At 50.0% G+C, this 19,032-nt stretch overlaps 1 protein-coding gene and 2 long non-coding RNA genes across 8 annotated transcripts; 2 read left to right on the top strand and 1 right to left on the bottom strand.

The window, feature by feature from the left end:
- The first annotated feature begins 370 nt into the window (after nt 1–370).
- On the top strand, nt 371–4,743 carry LOC111090999. The gene is made up of 2 exons (XR_005373624.1): nt 371–1,149; nt 3,790–4,743. It is a non-coding gene; the product is annotated as an uncharacterized LOC111090999 (long non-coding RNA).
- RELA (RELA proto-oncogene, NF-kB subunit) lies at nt 1,383–10,249 on the bottom strand. Of its 6 annotated transcripts, none has more exons than XM_038563918.1 (11): nt 10,112–10,249; nt 9,470–9,496; nt 9,214–9,365; nt 8,925–9,073; nt 8,209–8,300; nt 7,512–7,643; nt 6,350–6,454; nt 5,922–6,134; nt 3,705–3,785; nt 3,537–3,611; nt 1,383–2,764 (listed from the first exon to the last, which is right to left on the bottom strand). In XM_038563918.1, exons 1-11 carry the CDS (start codon nt 10,116–10,118, stop codon nt 2,169–2,171), a joined length of 1,629 nt encoding a protein of 542 aa, XP_038419846.1. In that variant the 5' UTR covers nt 10,119–10,249; the 3' UTR covers nt 1,383–2,168. The 6 variants fall into 6 exon arrangements, with proteins under 6 accessions (XP_038419846.1, XP_038419845.1, XP_038419847.1 ...); XM_038563917.1 differs by having other exon boundaries at nt 9,214–9,386; nt 10,112–10,226; XM_038563919.1 differs by lacking the exon at nt 10,112–10,249 and adding an exon at nt 9,854–9,984.
- A 58-nt stretch (nt 10,250–10,307) lies between these two features.
- LOC111090998 lies at nt 10,308–18,830 on the top strand. Its single transcript, XR_005373623.1, has 4 exons — nt 10,308–11,500; nt 13,432–13,517; nt 18,498–18,599; nt 18,778–18,830. It is a non-coding gene; the product is annotated as an uncharacterized LOC111090998 (long non-coding RNA).
- Nucleotides 18,831–19,032: the final 202 nt, after the last annotated feature.

Raw genomic sequence — 19,032 nt, 5'->3', positions numbered from 1 at the left:
GCAGTGGACCTGCAGGGCGGGGGAGGGAGAGATGAAGTTTAGGGATGAAGGAGAGCCTGACTATGCTCGGATGTAAAGGCTCTGACTTTTTAAGGCGTAGGCCCGTGCTCCCTTGGCCCCGAGAGAGGTGACTGTGACACTGGGAAAGCTAGGGAGGGGCGTGGCCTGGGCGAGAGGACGGGCTCACTCCTTCCCCTGGGGCCTTAGGCGGCGCGCACCGCTCTCGGCTGTCACCCGCTTCCTCTGGTGAGGAGCCTCCTCACCACTCGTGGTCCAGCTGCAGCCTGGCCACGGCCCGGGTGCTGGGGACCCATCGCGCCCCGCCTCTCGGGGTGCTACTCGGAAGGTTCTCAGGGGTCCTGACCTGACGACCACGCTCGGGACCGCCCATGCGCGGAAGCGCCCCAGGGCCTGGCCCCCGAGTGGCCCGCCCTACTCCAGGCCCCGCCCGTGGCTCCGCCCCCCGGGCCAGAGGCTTGGGGGACGCTCGGCGCTCCCGGCGCTCCCCGGTACCCCGACGCTCCGCGGCCCGCTGGCGTGTTCCAGGCGGCACGCTCCGTGGGAGTCCGCAGCCAGGGCCTGCTGTTCCCAGGGGACGCACTAGCTTTTGAGCAAGCTCCACTGATCACCCGCACGCCTCTGCTTCACCCTCCCACACACCCTCCTGTGCACAGCCCAGAACTTAGATGCCGTCGGACTGTGGGTAGAGGCTTCCCCCGGGCTCCATACCGGCTTCCCCGCAGAAGGCTGTCTGCGCCTGCGCACTTGGAAGGCAGGCTAGCGGGCTGGGCCCTTTCGCGAACACGACTTTACTGCGCCTGCGTGGGGCTGAGCAGGAAGTACTAGAGCTCCGCCGCTTCGGGCTGTGGCCTGGCTTTTGTTTAGGCCTCTCTACGCTGATTTATTTCTTCGGCCCTCGCAGAACAGGATGTCAGAGCATAGACCTTTACCTGGAATCTCCTCTTCCTCAACAGATGTGGACTTTCCCTTGGCCACTCAAGAGATGAAATTCAAACCGTTTTTAAATTCAGAGTCCTTGACCTTTATAGCCTGGCCCCATCCAAGCTTTTCAAGATTGTCTCACACTGGAACGCTGGTAGCGGCTCTGTAAAGACTCTCCTGCCTCTGTTGATCTAAGACCTAAAGCTGGTATGGCCTCTGATGCCCTTCCTGAAACTACTCCATCCCCACAGCCAGTGGGCCCCACTGGGCCTTCTTCTCTATGCTGAGCCCCCACCCACATTAGTTGCCTGCCTTGACCCACGGGCTTTGATCCTCAGACTTCTAGAAGGCACTGTAAATATTCATCCAGCTCTCACTAATGTCCAGCCTGACGTGACCAGCCAAGAGTGTTCGGTTTGCTAAAAGAAGGGAAACCAACGGCCAGCTTGGCAATGAATTTATTAGTTCAGAGTAGAAAGAGCAAGAGTCCAACTGCTTTCATTCTTCAGTAAAAACCGAGCCTCTTGATTGGAGAGCTGCCAGCCTGCCCTCCCCCCTACTCTCCAAACACCTAGCCCTACTATTAAGGCACTTGAGAAAAGGGGGAACAGAAAAGTCTCGGACTGAACCTCCCTGGATCCTGGAAAGGGCCAGTGTTGTCCCACCAGTCCCCCTGGGCCACAGTTGAGCAAGGGAAGAGCTGGTAGAGACCTCTGCTGGGCCAGGGGGACAGGCCCTCAAATGCTGGTGTTAGTTTAAGGACAATGCCAGCACCACAGAGGGGCTGGTAGGGGGCATTATTTTGGCACAAGGTGAGAATGAATCCATGATTTGAGGAAGACACTTGGTGATAAGGCTCTGTGGCCTCAAAGGCCATAGCTCCAGCCCGGCCCTCTCTAGGAGAGTATTAGAAGCTGGAGGGTAGGGATGGGGGCCCCCAGAATTCCTTATAAAGAGAAGGGAGCTGAACATTAGGATAGTGGAAGAGTTTGAGTCCTCCCTGCTCCCCCCTTTCCAGAGAAGTTAATGCTTCTGCTTAAGCACCTCCAAAAAGAGAGACACTGCCAATAAAAGAATAAAATGCACCCCCCCCAAGACATCACCCAAAGAAGGTGGGGGCAGTTGGAGCACATACAACCCCCCCCCGCCCCCAGAATCCATAAGTGCTTGCTTTGGGAGGGCTTCCATCCCCTGCAACCCAGTGCTCTGAGCAGGGTAACACCCACTTAGGAGCTGATCTGACTCAGAAGGGCTGAGAAGTCCATGTCTGCAATGGAGGAGAAGTCTTCATCCCCTGAGAGGAGGCCGTTGGGGAGCCCAGAGGCCCCTACGGGAGCAGGAACTGGGTCAGGGGGCCTCTGGGACCCTGTCACCAGGCGTGTTATTGCCTCAGGGTACTCCATCAGCATGGGCTCGGCTGTGTGGGGGGCCACAGATACACCCTGGTTCAGCAGCTGCTGAAACTCAGAGTTGTCGACGGAGGCCAGGTCTGTGAACACGGCTGGGTCAGCGCTGTTGCCCAGCAGGGCCCCCAGGTCTTCATCAGCATCAAACTGCAGCTGTAGCAGGGCCTCTGTCAGCGTCCCTTCCCCGGCTTGGGTGGTCTTGGGGGCAGGGGGGGCCATGGCCTGAGCAAGGCCTGGGGCTAAGATTGGGGCAGGGGCTGGGGCTGGCGGGGCCGGGGCCAGGATTGGGGCAGGGGCAGGGGCTGATGCCAAGGCAGAGGTCTGGCTTGAGATCTGCCCCGAAGAAAAGACCATGGGGGAGAACTCCTCGAAGTTGATGGTGCTGAGGGATGGCGTAAAGGGATAGGACTGGGGAGCTGGGAGAAAGAGACAGAGAATCAGGGGCCAGAGGAAGCTGTAGAGACCCACCCCGTTGTCTGTGCCCTAGCCCCTGTGCTAGGGATTAGGATCAACACCTCCCTAGGAGCTCCCTGCCAGCACCCTCACTCCTTCCTTTTACTCCATCTGACCTGTGCAGTTCTATCCTCACCCCCTCCTGTGGGGCCCCACAAAGCTCTCCTAGCCTTTAAGAGAAAGGGATGCTGTCAGAGATCAGCTGGTAAAACTTCAAGAGACCAGGAGCCTGGACACTGAGCCCAAGTAGCATCCAGTGTCATGGCCTGAAGCAGGGCACTTTGTTACTCTTTTTTGTTACTCTGCTACCAGCTACCAGCATATACACTCTACTACATTGGAGGGGATTTTGCTTCCCTAATTCGATTGAGAGCTGAGGTCAAAGACTACATTTTTAAACTATCTCCCAAGGCATCCAATATGGGACCTAGCTGACACAGTGGCTCTCAGACCTCAGTGCTCACTAGTGCATTAGCTGCTTCCTGGGCCATGTTTCCAAAGCCTGATTGCACAGGTCAGTAAGGGGCCCGGGAATGCATGTCTTCACCACACCCCAAATGGCTCTGATGTAGTAACTAGGCCTCAAGCCCTGAGAAACATGAGCCCAACAGAGAGCAGGATTCAGACACCTGCTGGTGAAGCTGACTGCTTATCCCCCCAACCCAGAAGGTGTCTAAACCACAGGCTGAACAGATTTGAGCTTGTAGTTCTGGTGGGACAACAGGAAATCCTCACCTGGCTTGGGGACGGAAGTCGTGCTTCGGGAAGGCACAGCAATGCGCCGGGGTGGAGGCCGGGGGTCAGTGGGTCCTGTGGGGTGAGGATGGGTCAGTTCCTAGCCCCCACTTCCTCGTCCCCTTCCCCCATTGGCCACCTCTCTCATGCTCTCCACTGCCCCCTCACCATTGAAAGGACTCTTTTTCATGATGCTCTTGAAGGTCTCATATGTCCTTTTACGTTTCTCTTCAATCCGGTGACGATCATCTAGAAAAGTAATGGGGAGAAGTGGGCCTCGCTCTTTTCAGATGGATCCCCAAGGCTTTCAAAGGACCATCAGGAGGAAGAGGATGAGACAAGCTTTCCGTAAGACCCATTCTCCAAACCCACCCCACCAGGGAGAAGAGCTGCATGATACTTTGACACACAATTGTGAGACTCCCACAGCTTTCTGAGAAGGCCTGTATCAGCTGAATGTGACAGACCAAAGGCCACAGGGATGACTCCAAATGAAGCGGCCAGGCTCTAGGGAACAGGACCCCTCGTGGAGCCCTGTCTCCAGCTTCTTCTCTTACCTGCACTGCCCAGATTCTAGCTCACCCACAGCCTTGATCCAGGCCTGGCCATGATCTTTGTGCTCTGGGGAAGCTGAGGCACGACGGGCTTGCTGAAGACCAACAGAGACCCGTATTCATTTCTGATGGTTGGCTAGCTCAGTCCACAACCTCCAGGACTGCCTTTCTAAGTACTGTGGCATGTGGGGTAACCCCAAAGTACTCAACACCGTCGGTCCAAAGCCAACCTCATCATCTCACCTCAAAAACCTGGTTCTTCCTCCTCCAGTGTCCGCTCGCCACCCATCTTCCCCACCACCCGAACTAGAAACCTTGAAATCATCATCAACATCTTCCTTTCTCTCACTCCCCACTGTCCACTAACATGACACACATTCACCAAGCACCCACCCTGTGCAGGCTCCACTCTGGCCATAGAGGCTATGGCCGGGAGTAAGCAAAGCTCCTGCTCCCCCAGAAGTGGACATCCTAGCTACACGGGGCAGGGACACAACCATATACAATGATAGGAATGCTGAGGAAGAGACACAGGGTGACATAACAGAACCTGAAGTGAGGCTGGAGAGCTGAGTTTAGATGTGGCCATGGGAAGCTCATCATGTAAAGATCTGGGCCAAAGCATTCCAAATAAAGTCAAGAGCTGGAGCACAGGTCCTGAGGACGGACTGAGCTTAGTGTGTTTCAGACAAAAGGGCCTGGGGGCTCACGAGTACCTAGGGAGGACAGCAGCGGAGGGGTCCTTTGCCATCGGCTCCATGAGGTTCACAGCACTTCTCCTGAACCACTGCAGCACCTTCCACCATGGCCTTTCTGCCCTGAGTCTCTCCCTCTCAGCTCCTCTATATACTCCTGCCAGTGTGAGCTTCCAGATCCACTGATATCCCCTCCCCTTGCTTGAACCTTATGTGGCTCCCCGCTGCCTTTAGGATGAAATCTTGGATGAACGCCTCGAGTCTGACACTCAAGGCCCTCCTACCAGCGCCTGATCACTGCCCACTGACAGCTCCCACAAAGTTGCCCCCCAAACACAGTGGGCACCCTCCAACACGCCTGCACCTCCAGGTGCCTGTCCACCTGCCTGGAGAATGCACAGAATTCTGGGTCTTTCTCTACCTTAGATGCTCCCGCTCTGTGAGGCCGTCTCCAGTTCTCTGCACCACCTCCTTCCGGCTCAGGTCATTCTGTCACTTAAGAATCTGTTCTGCAGGTTTGTCTTTCTCATGTGACTGACCTTCCAGAGTGCAGGAAACACACTGCGTTCATCTTTGTATTCCCTCTACCTGCCATGGGCCTTGACACCAAGTGGGTGCTTGGTAATTATTTGTGGCAGGAAATGATGGCTGTTTCAGGGGCTGCTTTCCAAACTCTATTTGACTGCTCTGAGGGCAAGAAAACAGCCTCCGGCTAAACGATGGGCTTTGGATTGAAGATGATGCTGGCTGTTCCTAATGTGGTCAGGTGCCCAAAACCCATGATCATGATCAGATCATGACTATGTGGTAGAGACACACAGTGTGGCGACAGGACCCTAGAGCCAGAGAGCCTGGGTTTAAATACTAACTCTGCAACTATCTCTGTGACCCTGGGCCAAGTTAGATGCTATCTTCCAAAATCAGATTAATTCACTGATAGGCTTGGAATAGGACCAAACAGGTAATAAGGACTCAGTAAGTCTTGGGTATTCTTCCTATCAACTGAGGCAAGAAAGAGGCAGACAGTCCCTGCCCCAGCTGCAGACATTCCTGCCCCGGCCTGGGTGTTTGACCCTCAACTACAGCCTCAGGCGTCCAGCCTGATGGCCCTGTTGCTTCCCTCCCCAGCTGTGTACCTGTGTCTGGTAAGTACTGGAATTCCATGGGCTCGCTGAGCTCCCGATCAGAAGGCCGCCGCAGCTGCATGGTGACACGCACGGGAGCCTGCAGGCTGGGGTCCGCGTAGGGAGGTGTCCGGAATACAATGGCTACTTGTCGGTGTACATCAGCTTGAGAAAAGGAGCCTCGGGCCTCCCAGCCTGGTCCCGTGAAATACACTTCAATGTCCTCTGTGGGAGATGGGGCATCAGTGTGGGTCACCACTCAACTCACACAGCTCACTGCCCCCACAATTGCCGAGACTTGTTTCCCGAGATACATCAATCTGCTGCCCCCGAGGTGTTGGTGGGGAGTGTTTAAAGCCAGCCTCCTGACACTCACCATCTCTGCTCAGCCTTGCCCCTCACCTCCTGCTCCAGAGTCTAGCCCCCTTCTGGGTGTGTACCTTTCTGCACCTTGTCACAGAGCAGGAAGATCTCATCCCCCCCGAGGCAGCTCCCAGAGTTTCGGTTCACTCGGCAGATCTTGAGCTCAGCAGTGTTGGGGGCACCTGAGGGTGTGGGGAGAAAATAAGCCCCCTTCAGAGGTCTCCAGGACCGGCCTGCAGGAGTTGCAATATTCCCTATCCATCCCACAGTCAAGGTTGTCCAGAGCTTGCTGACCATACCTCTGCAGCTGAGGTTCAACCAATCCCATGGCTCCTCACCCCCAACTTATTTGGCAACTATTTCCATACTGGTATCACTATGGACCCAGTACCATTCTAGGAACGGAGAACACGACAAAACTCAAACATCTCTGACCTCATGGAGCTTATAGTCCAGGGAAGCAGTCTGGTCACACCTCTTTCCACCAGACCCAAGCAACCTTCAAGGCCCAGTTTGTGTGGCCACAAACCCTTCCCTCCTGACCTCCACTTCATCCTGGTTTCCTGTCCTAAGGGCTCCAGAGTCCTTTTATTTTCATTCATCCTTGCTGTTTACTTGATTAAAACTACAACTGATCAACATGGGCCCAATTCATCTGTGAACTTTTTTTTTTTTTTTTTAAGATTTTATTTATTCATGAGAGACATAGAGAGGCAGAGACATAGGCAGAGAGAGAAGCAGGCTCCATAGAGGGAGCCTGATGTGGGACTCCATCCCAGGATCCCAGGACTCCAGGATCATTCCCTGAGCTGAAGGCAGACGCTCAACTGCCAAGCCACCCAGGCGTCCCCATCTGTGAACTTCCTATGAGCTTCATCATTGAAGTACTACTCTGTAACATCATCTTGTTCCCAGGAGTTCATTTCCCAGAGTCGTTAGTACAGTTACGGGCACACCATCCTCCCATCACATATTCCAAGTACCTGTCTTCTATCTGACTTCCTGCCAGCCTTGAAGCTAACACCTTAAGGGCAGATCCAGGTCTTCTTTGTCTCATTAACCGCCCCCCCCCCCAACCCCCACCACAGCCAGCACAGAGCTGGACACAGAAGAGGTGACAAATACACTAGATGCCTGCATGAAGCCAGAGCTCCTCTAGTGGGCCATTCCCCACCAACCCCTTCCTCCTCACAGGCTTGTCCCTCCCTCTACCCTTCCCATGGCTCCTTGGTCACTTACGGTTGTCAAAGATGGGATGGGAGAGGACAGGTGACAAGCGCAGGGGCCTGCCTGCCGGGTCCCGCACTGTCACCTGGAAGCAGAGCCGCACCGCATTCAGGTCATAGTCCCCACGCTGTTCTTCTATGGGAACTGCCACAAGAATAGACGGTCAGGGGACCGGGAGGCGTGGCAGGGGATGAGGGGGGCAGGGAGCTCTGGACCCGGGAGCATTGTCTGAGGGTGTGTCAAACAGTGGGAGTCCTAAAGGAGGAGAGAGAGAAGATTCTAGACCCATCACTGAACTGTGTGACCCACCTGTGCCCCTGGGTGTTATGCCCCCTCACTGGCTCCCAGTTTCCCCAGTGGTAAATGGGAGTGGGTACTGAATGGGCAGCAAAATTCCATCAGTACTAAGAGTCTTGGCCAATAAGGGAGGTGGCTTGGAAGAACCAGAGAGGGTGGGGGTGCTTCGGACAGGTCTCAGCCTTTGCTCCCTCAGCCCTCAACTTGTTTTTTATTTTATTTTATTTTATTTTTTAAATTTATGATAGTCAGGCAGAGAGAGAGAGAGAGGCAGAGACATAGGCAGAGGGAGAAGCAGGCTCCATGCACCGGGAGCCCGACGTGGGATTCGATCCCGGGTCTCCAGGATCGCGCCCTGGGCCAAAGGCAGGCGCCAAACCGCTGCGCCACCCAGGGATCCCTCAGCCCTCACCTTGGAAGGGGTTGTTGTTGGTCTGGATGCGCTGGCTGATGGCCTGCTCCAGGTCCCGCTTCTTTACACACTGGATCCCCAGGTTCTGGAAGCTGAGTCCCTCTCCATGTATTAGTCCCATTGTCTCTGCCCAGTCTGTTCCTCCCTCCCCTCCCCATTCACCAAATCACCACTGTGCTTCCTATTGTGCTGTAAAGAAACCCACTCTTTACCTTGGCTGACAAGCATCTGTGCCCTGCTGCCTGGGCTCCCTACCCTCAGTAACAGCCGCTTCTTTTCTGTTTCCCAAACACCCTAAACTCACCCCCACTTCAAGACCTTTGCATTTGTTCACTCTGCTTGAAATGTTTTTTCCCATGCTTCTCTGCTCTCCTCACTATTCAAGCCTTAACAGAGAGGCTTTTCCTGACCTCCAACTTGCCGACCTTCCCTCCACCAGTGGGCTATTCTTCCAACCTAACTATGTTATTTTCATCAGTGAAGTTACTTTGGGGGTTCAGAGGTTATTAGGGATCCATTCCTATCCCATGGAGCTCATATCTACTTGACAGTTGAGATGCACAGATGATTTCAAGGCAAAGAGAATCTGCTTGCAAAGCTAGAAGTGAAGAATTCTTCCCAGTGTCCAGAATGGAGTAACACTATAACAGCTACACACCCACCCAGCCTCCCGTCTCCTCACCTCACCCCCCATACCCGGCTGGTCAGGAGTTCACCTGTGGATGCAGCGGTCGGGGCAGAGCTCAGCCTCATAGAAGCCATCCCGGCAGTCTTTCCCCACAAGCTCATGGGGATGAGGCCGGTGAGGGGGGTCCTTGGTGACCAGGGAGATGCGAACTGTCCCTGGCCCCGTGTAGCCATTGATCTGTTCAAAGTACAGAGAACTTCTAGAGACTCCGGGAAGTCCAAACCTAACTCCCAGACACTGCACCCAGCCCCACCCCCCACCTGGAGGCGGCAAACCCACCCTGTGCCCCCCACACCACCACTAACAGTCATGCTGACCTTGATGGTGGGGTGGGTCTTGGTGGTGTCTGTGCTCCTCTCGCCCGGGATGCTGCCCGCTGAGCGGCCCTCGCACTTGTAGCGGAAGCGCATGCCCCGCTGCTTGGGTTGCTCGATGATCTCCACATAGGGGCCAGAGGCCTGGGCGGGCTCTGTGGCCAGACCCGGACCAGCTCCAATCAGGCGGCTGCCCTCCTCGCCCCTAACCCCAGGGCACTCCTCCCCCAATCACCGAGAGGGAAGGCGGTCCACTTACCAGCTGGGAAGATGAGGGGAAACAGGTCTGAAAGGGAGGGAGACAAGGATCAGCACAAGCCCCCTTTCCCCCTTTCCGTCCTTACCGGGGAGCGCCTGCTTCCTCACGGAGAGGACAGAGCGCCAGGCTCCCTCCCCGCCAAGGGCACTGGGGCAGGGCCCGCTCCCTGGAACCTGCGGTGAAACTAAGGGGAAGGGGTGAAGAAGGCAGAAACAGCTGTTTCCCGAGGGAAAACTGGCCAGAGCGCCTTCTCCTTACTGAGGGAAACGGAGTCAGAGGCTGTTCTACTTCCAAAAGGAAAACTACGGAGGGCACCCCCACGCCTCATCCTGAGAGCAAACGGAGTCGGATACACTTTCCCCTAACGAGGAAACGAAGTCAGACCTGCGCCCAGGGCCCCGGAGTGAAGCTGGGCCGAAGCTCCCCGCCACCCCGGAGATTACGGAGTCAAGACCCCGCCACCCAGTGGGGAAACTGAGTCAGACCCTTCAAAGCCCGCCCCGCCCCGCGCCACCATCCGGCCGGCCGCTCCCTGCGCAGCACCCGCCGGCGCAGGAAGGGGCGGAAGGCGGCGCGGGGGCTCCCGTCGCCATCCCCGCGGCCCCGACGCGCCCACCCCGCGGGGTCAGAGGGCGCCCTCACCGTCCATGGCTGGGGTCCCGGGGGCGGGGCCGGGGTCGCAGCTGGGCCCGCGGCGCGCGCTACAGCCAAGCCATTCGCCAGAGGCGGAAATGCGCCGCGCGCGCCCGCCGCCGCGTCACTGCCGGGAATCCGGCCGCGCCTGCGCGCTGCGCCACCTCCGCCGCCGCCGCGGCCGCCGCAGCCCCTGCCGCTGCCGCTGCCGCCGCCACCCTGGGGCGGGGCGGGGCGGGGGGCAACTGTGCCCCGCGCCGACGACGGAGAGGCCGCGCGCCGGACGCCACGGCCCGAGGCTGGGGACAGGTTGCGCCGCTCCGGGGACTAAGAGGCTGCTCGTCCCGACGCCGCTCCGGGGCTGGCAGGGCTGCTGGGCTCCCTCCCCGGTCTGGGCTCCGTCTGGAGGGCGGGCCCGGTGATTACTCACAATGTTTTTAGGGGATTTCGGGGGCCCCCTCCCGCTGATCGGAGGAGTTTGGTGATGTCACCGGGCCCGGTCTGGAGCCCAGCCAGGACTGCTGGCTGCGGCCGCCTGCCCTGCGCAGGGAAAGGCCCGGGCCTAATTCGCCCGCAAAGGCCAGGTGACCGAACTCCACGGGGCTTCTGACCGCTAAAGGTGCCTCTTGGTGGTGGTCGCGGCATAAGCATTTTTTAATTAGCCACCCACCGCCGTGGGGGCGAAGGGGGACGACCTGATCTCTCCACCTGGCAGCGCCTGCACCGTGGGCTTTGTGGAGCCTGCTGCTCGAGGGCGACCCAGGTGGCGCCGCGTCTGCTCCCGCTGGCGAGGGGGCACCTGAGGGCTTTTAGGGTTAAGAAGCCTGTGCGTTTACGGTTCCTCCATACTGTCGGCCCTCGGGGGCGATGGATGGACAAGAGGCGCCCAGGGGTAAATCTTCGGAGCCTCGTCTCTGCAGCCAGATATCCTTCTTAGAAAGTCCGGTACTTCTGGGGCCGCCTAAACCGACAGGGTCATTCCCGCCTCCGCTCGTCTCTCCAGGGCCTACTGCTAGGGTCCAAAGCATTTCCACTAATTACCCACCAAATGACCTCTCAGCGGGTATCTTCCCCAAGGCCGAGCTCAAGGCCAGTATGCGGTGTGAGGGAGGAGGCTGGAATACCCCCCACTCCAGGCTTTTTCCTCATCCCCAAAGGAAGAAGATGCTCGGTGGCAGGCCGTATGTTCTTCCCCAGATGGAGAAAGACCGTTCTAAATTAGGGAATCATGTGGGAATTGGAAAAGACTGGAAATTCTGACTTGCTTTCCCAGGCTCTGAAAAAACAGGAAGAGAAAAGTGAAAACAGTTAACCACTCCTCCCACTCATTTCAGTTTCAACTGTGGCTGGCCCGGATTTGAAGAGTCAGCTCACTTTTTTTGAGGAGGCCGACTTCAGGTTAACAGAATGGATTAATTATAATCTTTGGTTAATGACACAATTATTAATCCTTGTGTGGTCCTCTTTTAAAAATTCACATATACTTGTGACGTAACACACTGAATTGCAGCAAACCTATTGCAAAATTTAAGGGGTTAGGTAGGTAGAACACCCCTGGGACTTGTGTCCACCCATCTGTCCTCACCTATTCATCCCCTCCTTACCCTTGTGTCCCATGTACCATCACCCAGTATTCTGTGTTATTCTCTTGACACTTCTTAAAAAAGAAAAATAATGTAATCATATACATGTCTACACAATATGTTGTTTGGTTTTGATTAGTTTTGAACTTCTAAGAAGAGAGTTATATTACTTGTCCTTCGGTATTTGCTTTTATTACTCAATATATTACTAAGATTCATCTGTTCCATAGTTCATTCACTTTTTACTGCTGTATACTATTCTGTTGTGTAAATATACAACAGTTTATTTATTCATCCTGAGAATGGCCACTTGGGTTTCTAGTTTTTTGCTATTATAAACAGTGTTATTAAGAACATCCCTTGAACGTGCCCTGGTGTATGTGTATCCAGGTTTTTTTGGATATATACCCAAAAGTGGTTTATTAGGGTATAGAATTTCCCTTTAGTAATTTTCTAAATAAAGCTTTGATTCTCTAGTATCCTTGAAAATTGATCAATAGGCATTTTTTTTAAAGATTTTATTTATTTATTCATGATAGTCGCACGGAGAGAGAGAGAGGCAGAGACACAGGCAGAGGGAGAAGCAGGCTCCATGCAGGGAGCCCAACATGGGATTCGATCCCGGGTCTCCAGGATCGCGCCCTGGGCCAAAGGCAGGCGCCAAACCGCTACGCCACCCAGGGATCCCAATCAATGGGTATTTTTAAAAAGATTTTACTTATCCACTTGAAAGAGAAAGAGCACAAGCAGGGGGAGGAGCAGAGGGAGAGGGATGAGCAGACTCTGCTCAGTGATTAGCCTGCCATGGGGCTTGATCCCATGACCCTGAAATCACAACCTGAGCTGAGATCAAGAGTCAGAGGCTCGGGCAGCCCAGGTGGCTCAGTGGTTTAGAGCCTGCCTTCAGCCCAGGGTGTGGTCCTGGGGACCTGGGATCGAGTCCCGCATCGGGCTCCCTGCATGGAGCCTGCTTCTCCCTCTGCCTCTCTCTCTCTGTCTCTAAAGAATAAATAAATAAAATTAAAAAAAAAAAAAGTCAGAGGCTCAGGATACCTGGATGGCTCAGGGCATGACCCTAGAGTTCCTGGGATTGAGTCCCACAACGGGCTCCTTGTATGGAACCTGCTTCTCCCTCTGCCTAAGTCTCTGCCTCTCTCCTGTGTCTCTCATGAATAAATAAGATAAAATCTTAAAAAAAAAAGTCAAAAAAAATTTTTAAAAAAAATCTTAAAAAAAAAAAGTCAGAGGCTCAACTGACAGAGCCACCCAGGTGCCCCCATTTAAAAAAATCGTAATGAATACATAGATTTAAACATACCCAATGTGCTTTGACCTATTAATATTTGATCTATCGTTATTGAAGTTTGAATTGTCCCATCTTTGGCCAGTGGAAACCTTTTCAACTTTGTTAAGTCCTTTTGACACAATTCCAGAATTCTAGCATCCAAAATCTGGAATTGGAAAGCTTTGCAAGGAGTCCTGGTTCTTCTTAGTAAGAAATGGTATTTAGAGGCCACAGTCTGAGTGCTAATATCAATAAGTATTGACACTGGGTCAGTCATTGGACATCTTTTCAATAAAGAGTCTATATATATAATATGAAACTCATTAAGAGTTCACATTGATCTCCTTTTCAAATTCAGGACTACAGGGTTAGTCCTATAGGGTTAAAAAAACTTAACCTCAATCATCTTATGTATTTCTCCTGTGTTTTTTTTTTTTTAAATCTCAATTCTCTTTTTACAGAAATAGAACAATCCATCTTTAAGTTCATATGCAGTCTCAAGGGACCCCGAATAGCCAAAACAATCTGGAAAAAGAAGAACAAAGTTGTAAGAGTGATACTTCTTGGTTTCAAAACTTACTACAAAAAATGCTAATCAAACCAATGTGGTACAGACATATAGATCAAAGAAATAGAATAGATAGCCCAGAAAAAGAAACTTTCACATATATGGTTGAATGATTTTTTTAAAAGATTTTATTTATTTATTCACGAAAGACCCAGAGAGAGGCAGAAACATAGGCAGAGGAAGAAGCAGGTTCCCTGCAGAGAGCCGGATGTGGAACTCGATCCCAGTACCCCGGGATCACAAACTGACCTGAGCCAATGGCAGACGCTCAACCGCTGAGCGGCGCAGGTGCCCCTGGCTGAATGAGTTTTGATAAGAGTGCTAAGACCATTCAATGAGGAAAGGACAGTCTTTTCAACAAATGGTGCTGGGAAAACTGGATATCCTTCAAAGGAATGAAGTTGGATTCTTAAACTATATACAAAAATTAACTCAAAATAGATTGAAGACTTAAAGAGCTGAAACCATAAAACTTTTTTTTAAAAGAGGAGGAGAGAGTGAGGATGGGGTTGGGGGAGGGACAGAGGGAGATGGAGAGAAAGAATCTTAAGCAAAGTCCATGCCCAGTGTGGAGCCCAATGCCAGGCTCAGTCTCACAACCTTGAGATCATGATCAGAGTTGAAATCAAGAGTTGGACACTTAACCAACTGAGTCACCCAGGTTCCCCAAACCATAAAACTCTTAGAAGAAAGCAGAGGGGAAAATATTCATGACATTCATGCATTGGATTTGGCAGTGATTTTTTGGATGTGACACAACAGCACAGGGAACGAAAGAAAAATAGTTTTAAAAAATAGGTAAATTGGACTTTATCAAAACTGAAAACTTTTTTGCATCAAAAGACACTATCAACAGAGTAAAAAAGCAACCCACAGAATGGGAAGAAGTATTTACAAGGCATGATCAGCTAAGAATTAGTATCAGAATATATAATGACTCCTAAAACTCAACAACCACTCAAAAACCCAATGCAAAAGATGGGCAATGCACTTAGATTATTTCTCCAACGAAGATATGAAGTGGCCAATATGCACATAAAAAGATGCTCAACATAATACCTATCAGAGAAATGCAAATAAAACCACAATGAGGGACACCTGGGTGGCTCAGTGGTTGAGTGGCTGCCTTCCACTAAGGCTGTGATCCGGGGGTCTGGGATCAAGTTCTGCATTGGGCTCCTGCTTCTCCCTCTGCCTATGTCTCTGCCTCTCTCTGTGTGTGTCTCTTATGAATAAATAAATCTTTAAAAATAAATAAATAAATAAATAAATAAATAAATAAATAAATAAATAAATAAAACCACAATGACATACCACTTCACAACCATTTAGGATGGCTGCTATTAGAGAAACAAAATAACAAGTGTTGGCAAGGATGTGGAGAAATTGGAACTCTTGTGTGTTACTGATGAGAATGTAAAATGGAGCTGTGGAGAACAGTACGGCTGTTCCTCAAAAAATTAAAAAATTAAACAGAATAGCATATATCCAGAATTCCACTTCTGGGTGTATATACAAAACAAATGAAACCAGAAACTCAAACAGGTATTTATATACCAATGTTCATAGCAGCATTACTCACAATAGCCAAAACATAGAAACAACCTAAATGTCCCCAGACAGATGAACGGATTAAAACAATGTGGTATAGACATACAATGGCATGTTCTTCAACCTTACAAAGGAGTGGAATTCTGATATATGCTACAATATAATGTGGATGAAACTTGAAGGCATTATGCTATGTGATATATGGCAGACACAAAAAGAAAAATATTGTATGATTATACTTATATGATTGTACCTAGAATTGTCATGTTCCTAGAGACAGAAAATAGAATGGTGATTACTAGGGGCTGGGGAGAGAGAGGAATGGGGAGTTAGTATTTAGTGAGTACAGAGCTTATGTTGGGAATGATGAAAAGGACTCCAGAAATGGATAGCAGTGATGGTTGCACAACAATGTAAGTGTACCTAATGCCATGGAACTATAGACTTAAAATGGTTAAAATGGTAAATTTTATACAATGCGTATTTTACCCCACTAAAAAATCTGTTCTCAGTGATCAAATCACCAAATACTCATTTGATGTGTTTTACACTATACACAAAACACTCTCAGAATAACACCACCAACTGCCACCAATAATGTGGTTATTGAAAACAGAGAATATTCTTTGCAGTGCTTGTGCTTAGGTATATATAACCTGGGGGCACATGTCCATGATCAGGTTAAGGTAGCTCGTTTCTAGTTCTAGTTCTACTAAGAAAATGTATGGTAAATGGGTATTAATTTTCTCAAATGCTTTTCCCTCATCTACAAAGATCATATGATTTTTGTCCTTTGTCTGTCAATGTAAAGTATGATGTAGATTTCCTAACAGTAAACGATCCTGTGTTCTTGGGATAAAACTAACTTGGTCACAGTGTGTTATATTGTTGACTTTGATTCCCTGATATCTGAGGAAGGGATTTTACAACTATATTTATAAATGAAATGGCCGTGGCTTTGCCTTTTTTAAATCTTCTCCTCCTGGCCTTGTTTAATTTTGGTATCAAAACTTAGGCACCCTGGGTGGCTCAGTGGTTTAGTGCTGCCTTCAGCCCAGGGTGTGATCCTGGAGACCTGGGATCGAGCCCCATGTCGGGCTCCCTGCATGGAGCCTGCTTCTCCCTCTGCCTGTGTCTCTGCCTCTGTCTCTGTCTCTCATGAATAGATAAATAAAATCTCTAAAAAAAAAAAAAAAAAAACAAACTGTACCAGCCTCAGAATGACTGGAGGAGGAAAAATCCCCCTCTTCTATTCTCTTGAAGAATCCATATAAATTTGGAATGATTTACTCCCTGAAAGATAGGTAAAACACACCAGTAAAACTGGCTGTGGCTGTTATTTTTTCAGTACACTTTCTTTATCTTAACCTTTTAATCATGAACATTTTCACATGCACTCAATGTTAGAGAGAATGGCATAATTAACTCACACATACCCAGCCTTTAGCTTACATAAGTTATTGACATTCCTGTTTTTGCTCCATCTCTGTCCTCACTGTTTTAGGGGGTGGTGGAGTATTTAAAAGCCACCATTACATTAACTCATAAATACAGAATTATGTATGTCTATGTCTAAGGATTTATTGTTTTAAAAAACCAACATTTTTGTGGAAAAAAAATGTTCTTTGTTTCTTCAGTATAAAGGAATCTTTAGTATTTATAGGACTATTCCACTTTTTTGAGTCAATTTTGAAGGCGTATTTTCCTAGGAATTTATCTAAATTCTTAAATCTATTGGTATTAAACTGATGACAGTTCTCTTATTATCTTTTTAACATCTGCTGTAACTATAGTTATGAGTCACCCAGGTTCCCCAAAAGAGAAAAGTTATCTCTTTTCATTCATTATGCTATTTACTTGTACATTCTATTTTTCTGTATACACCTTGCCAGAGGTTTTTGAGAATCTTTTCCTATGCTTCATATGCTTATTAGCTATCCATATATCTTTTTTAGTAAAGGATCTATGCAAATATTTGTCTATGTAAAAAAATGAGTGGATATTTTAGAATTATAAGAAGTTTTACATATTCTTTTTTTCTAAGGTTTTATTTATTTTTTTAAACATTTTTTTAAATTTTTATTTATTTATGATAGTCACACAGAGAGAGAGAGAGAGGCAGAGACATAGGCAGAAGGAGAAGCAGGCTCCATGCACCGGGAGCCCGACGTGGGATTCGATCCCGGGTCTCCAGGATCGCGCCCTGGGCCAAAGGCAGGCGCCAAACCGCTGCGCCACCCAGGGATCCCCTTTTTTTTTTTTTTTTTTCTAAGGTTTTATTTATTTATTCATGAGAGACACAGAGAGAGAGGTAGAGACACAGGCAGAGGGAGAAGCAGGCTCCCTGCAGGGACCCTGATGTGAGACTCCATCCCAGGATCCTGGGATCATGCCCTGAGCTGAAGGCAGACGCTCAACCGCTGAGCCACCCAAGTGTCCCAGTTTTACATATTCTAAACACAAGTGCTGTTGAATGTGTTTTACAAATATTTCTCCCAGTCTGTGTCTTGCCCTTTCATTTTCTTTTTTTTTTTAAGATTTTATTTATTTATTCATAGACACAGAGAGAGAGAGAGAGGCAGAGACACAGGCAGAGGGAGAAGCAGGCTCCATGCAGGGAACCCGATGTGGGACTCGATCCCCGGTCTCCAGCATCACACCCCAGGCTGCAGGCGGCGCCAAACCGCTGCGCCACTGGGGCTGCCCCCCCCCCTCTTTTTTTTTAAGATTTTATTTATTTATTTGAGAGAGAGAGATAGGGAGAGAGGGAGAAAGAAAGAGAGAGCAAGAGCAGGGGGTAGGGACAGAAGCAGGCTTCTCCCAGAGCAGGTAGCCCACTCTGGGCTCTGGGCTCAATCCCAGGACCCTAGGATCATGACTTGACCCGAGGGCAGATGCTTAACTCACCCAGGCGCCCCACCTTTTCATTTTCAAAACAATATTGTTTGCAGAATAAAACATTTACATTTTGCTGAAGTCCATGAAGGTATTTCATTCATTTTGGTCATATTTAAGAAATCTTTGCCAAATCCAAGGTCACTATGGTTTTCTCCAATTTTTTTTTTTAAAGATTTTATTTATTTATTCATGAGAGATACAGAGAGAGTGTGAGAGGTAGAGACACAGGCAGAGGGAGAAGCGGGCTCCATGCAGGGAGCCTGACGTGGGACTCGATCTGGGGACTCGATCTGGGGACTCATCTGGGGACTCCAGGATCACGCCCTAAGCGGAAGGCAGGCGCTAAACCACTGAGCCACCCAGGGATCCCCAGTTTTCTCCATTTTTTTTCCTAAAACATATTCAGTTTTAGCTCTTACATTTAGGTCTATGATCCATATTGGGTTATTTTGAAGTAAGGGTTATTTGAAGTAAGGATGTACTTTCCCTTCCCCCTTTTTTTTCATACAGCTATCCAATTGTTTCAGAGCTATCTGTTGGAAAAAATTACCCTTTCTTCATCGAGTCCCTTTAGCACCATGTTGAAAACCAATTGGCCAATACATATCTCAGGTACTTTTGGATTTTCTATTATGTTATATGTGTCTTATGTTTATTTTTATGCCAGTACCACAGAGTCTTGATTATAGTAGCATTAGAATAGATCTTGAAAACAGAGTGTAAGTCCTCCAACTCTCCTCTTTTTTTACATTTCTTTCCATCTCCTTATTTTTTTATTTTTATTTTTTAGATATTATTTATTTATTGAGACACAGAGAGAGAGAGGCAGAGACACAGGCAGAGGGAGAAGCAGGCTCCACGCAGGGAACCCGACATGGGACTCGATGCCAGATCTCCAGGATCACACCCGGGCTGCAGGCGGCACCAAACCACTGTGCCACTGGGGCTGCCCTCCATCTCCTTATAAATGTTAGAATCAGCTTGTTAATTTCTATAAAACAGCACCGAATCTATAGATCACTTTGGGGAACATTGACGTCTTAAT

Source organism: Canis lupus, chromosome 18 (genome assembly GCF_011100685.1).
Source record: "Canis lupus familiaris isolate Mischka breed German Shepherd chromosome 18, alternate assembly UU_Cfam_GSD_1.0, whole genome shotgun sequence".
NCBI lineage: Eukaryota > Metazoa > Chordata > Mammalia > Carnivora > Canidae > Canis > Canis lupus.
The sequence above is the reverse complement of the archived record's forward strand: the minus strand, read 5'-3'. Positions and strand labels throughout refer to the sequence as shown.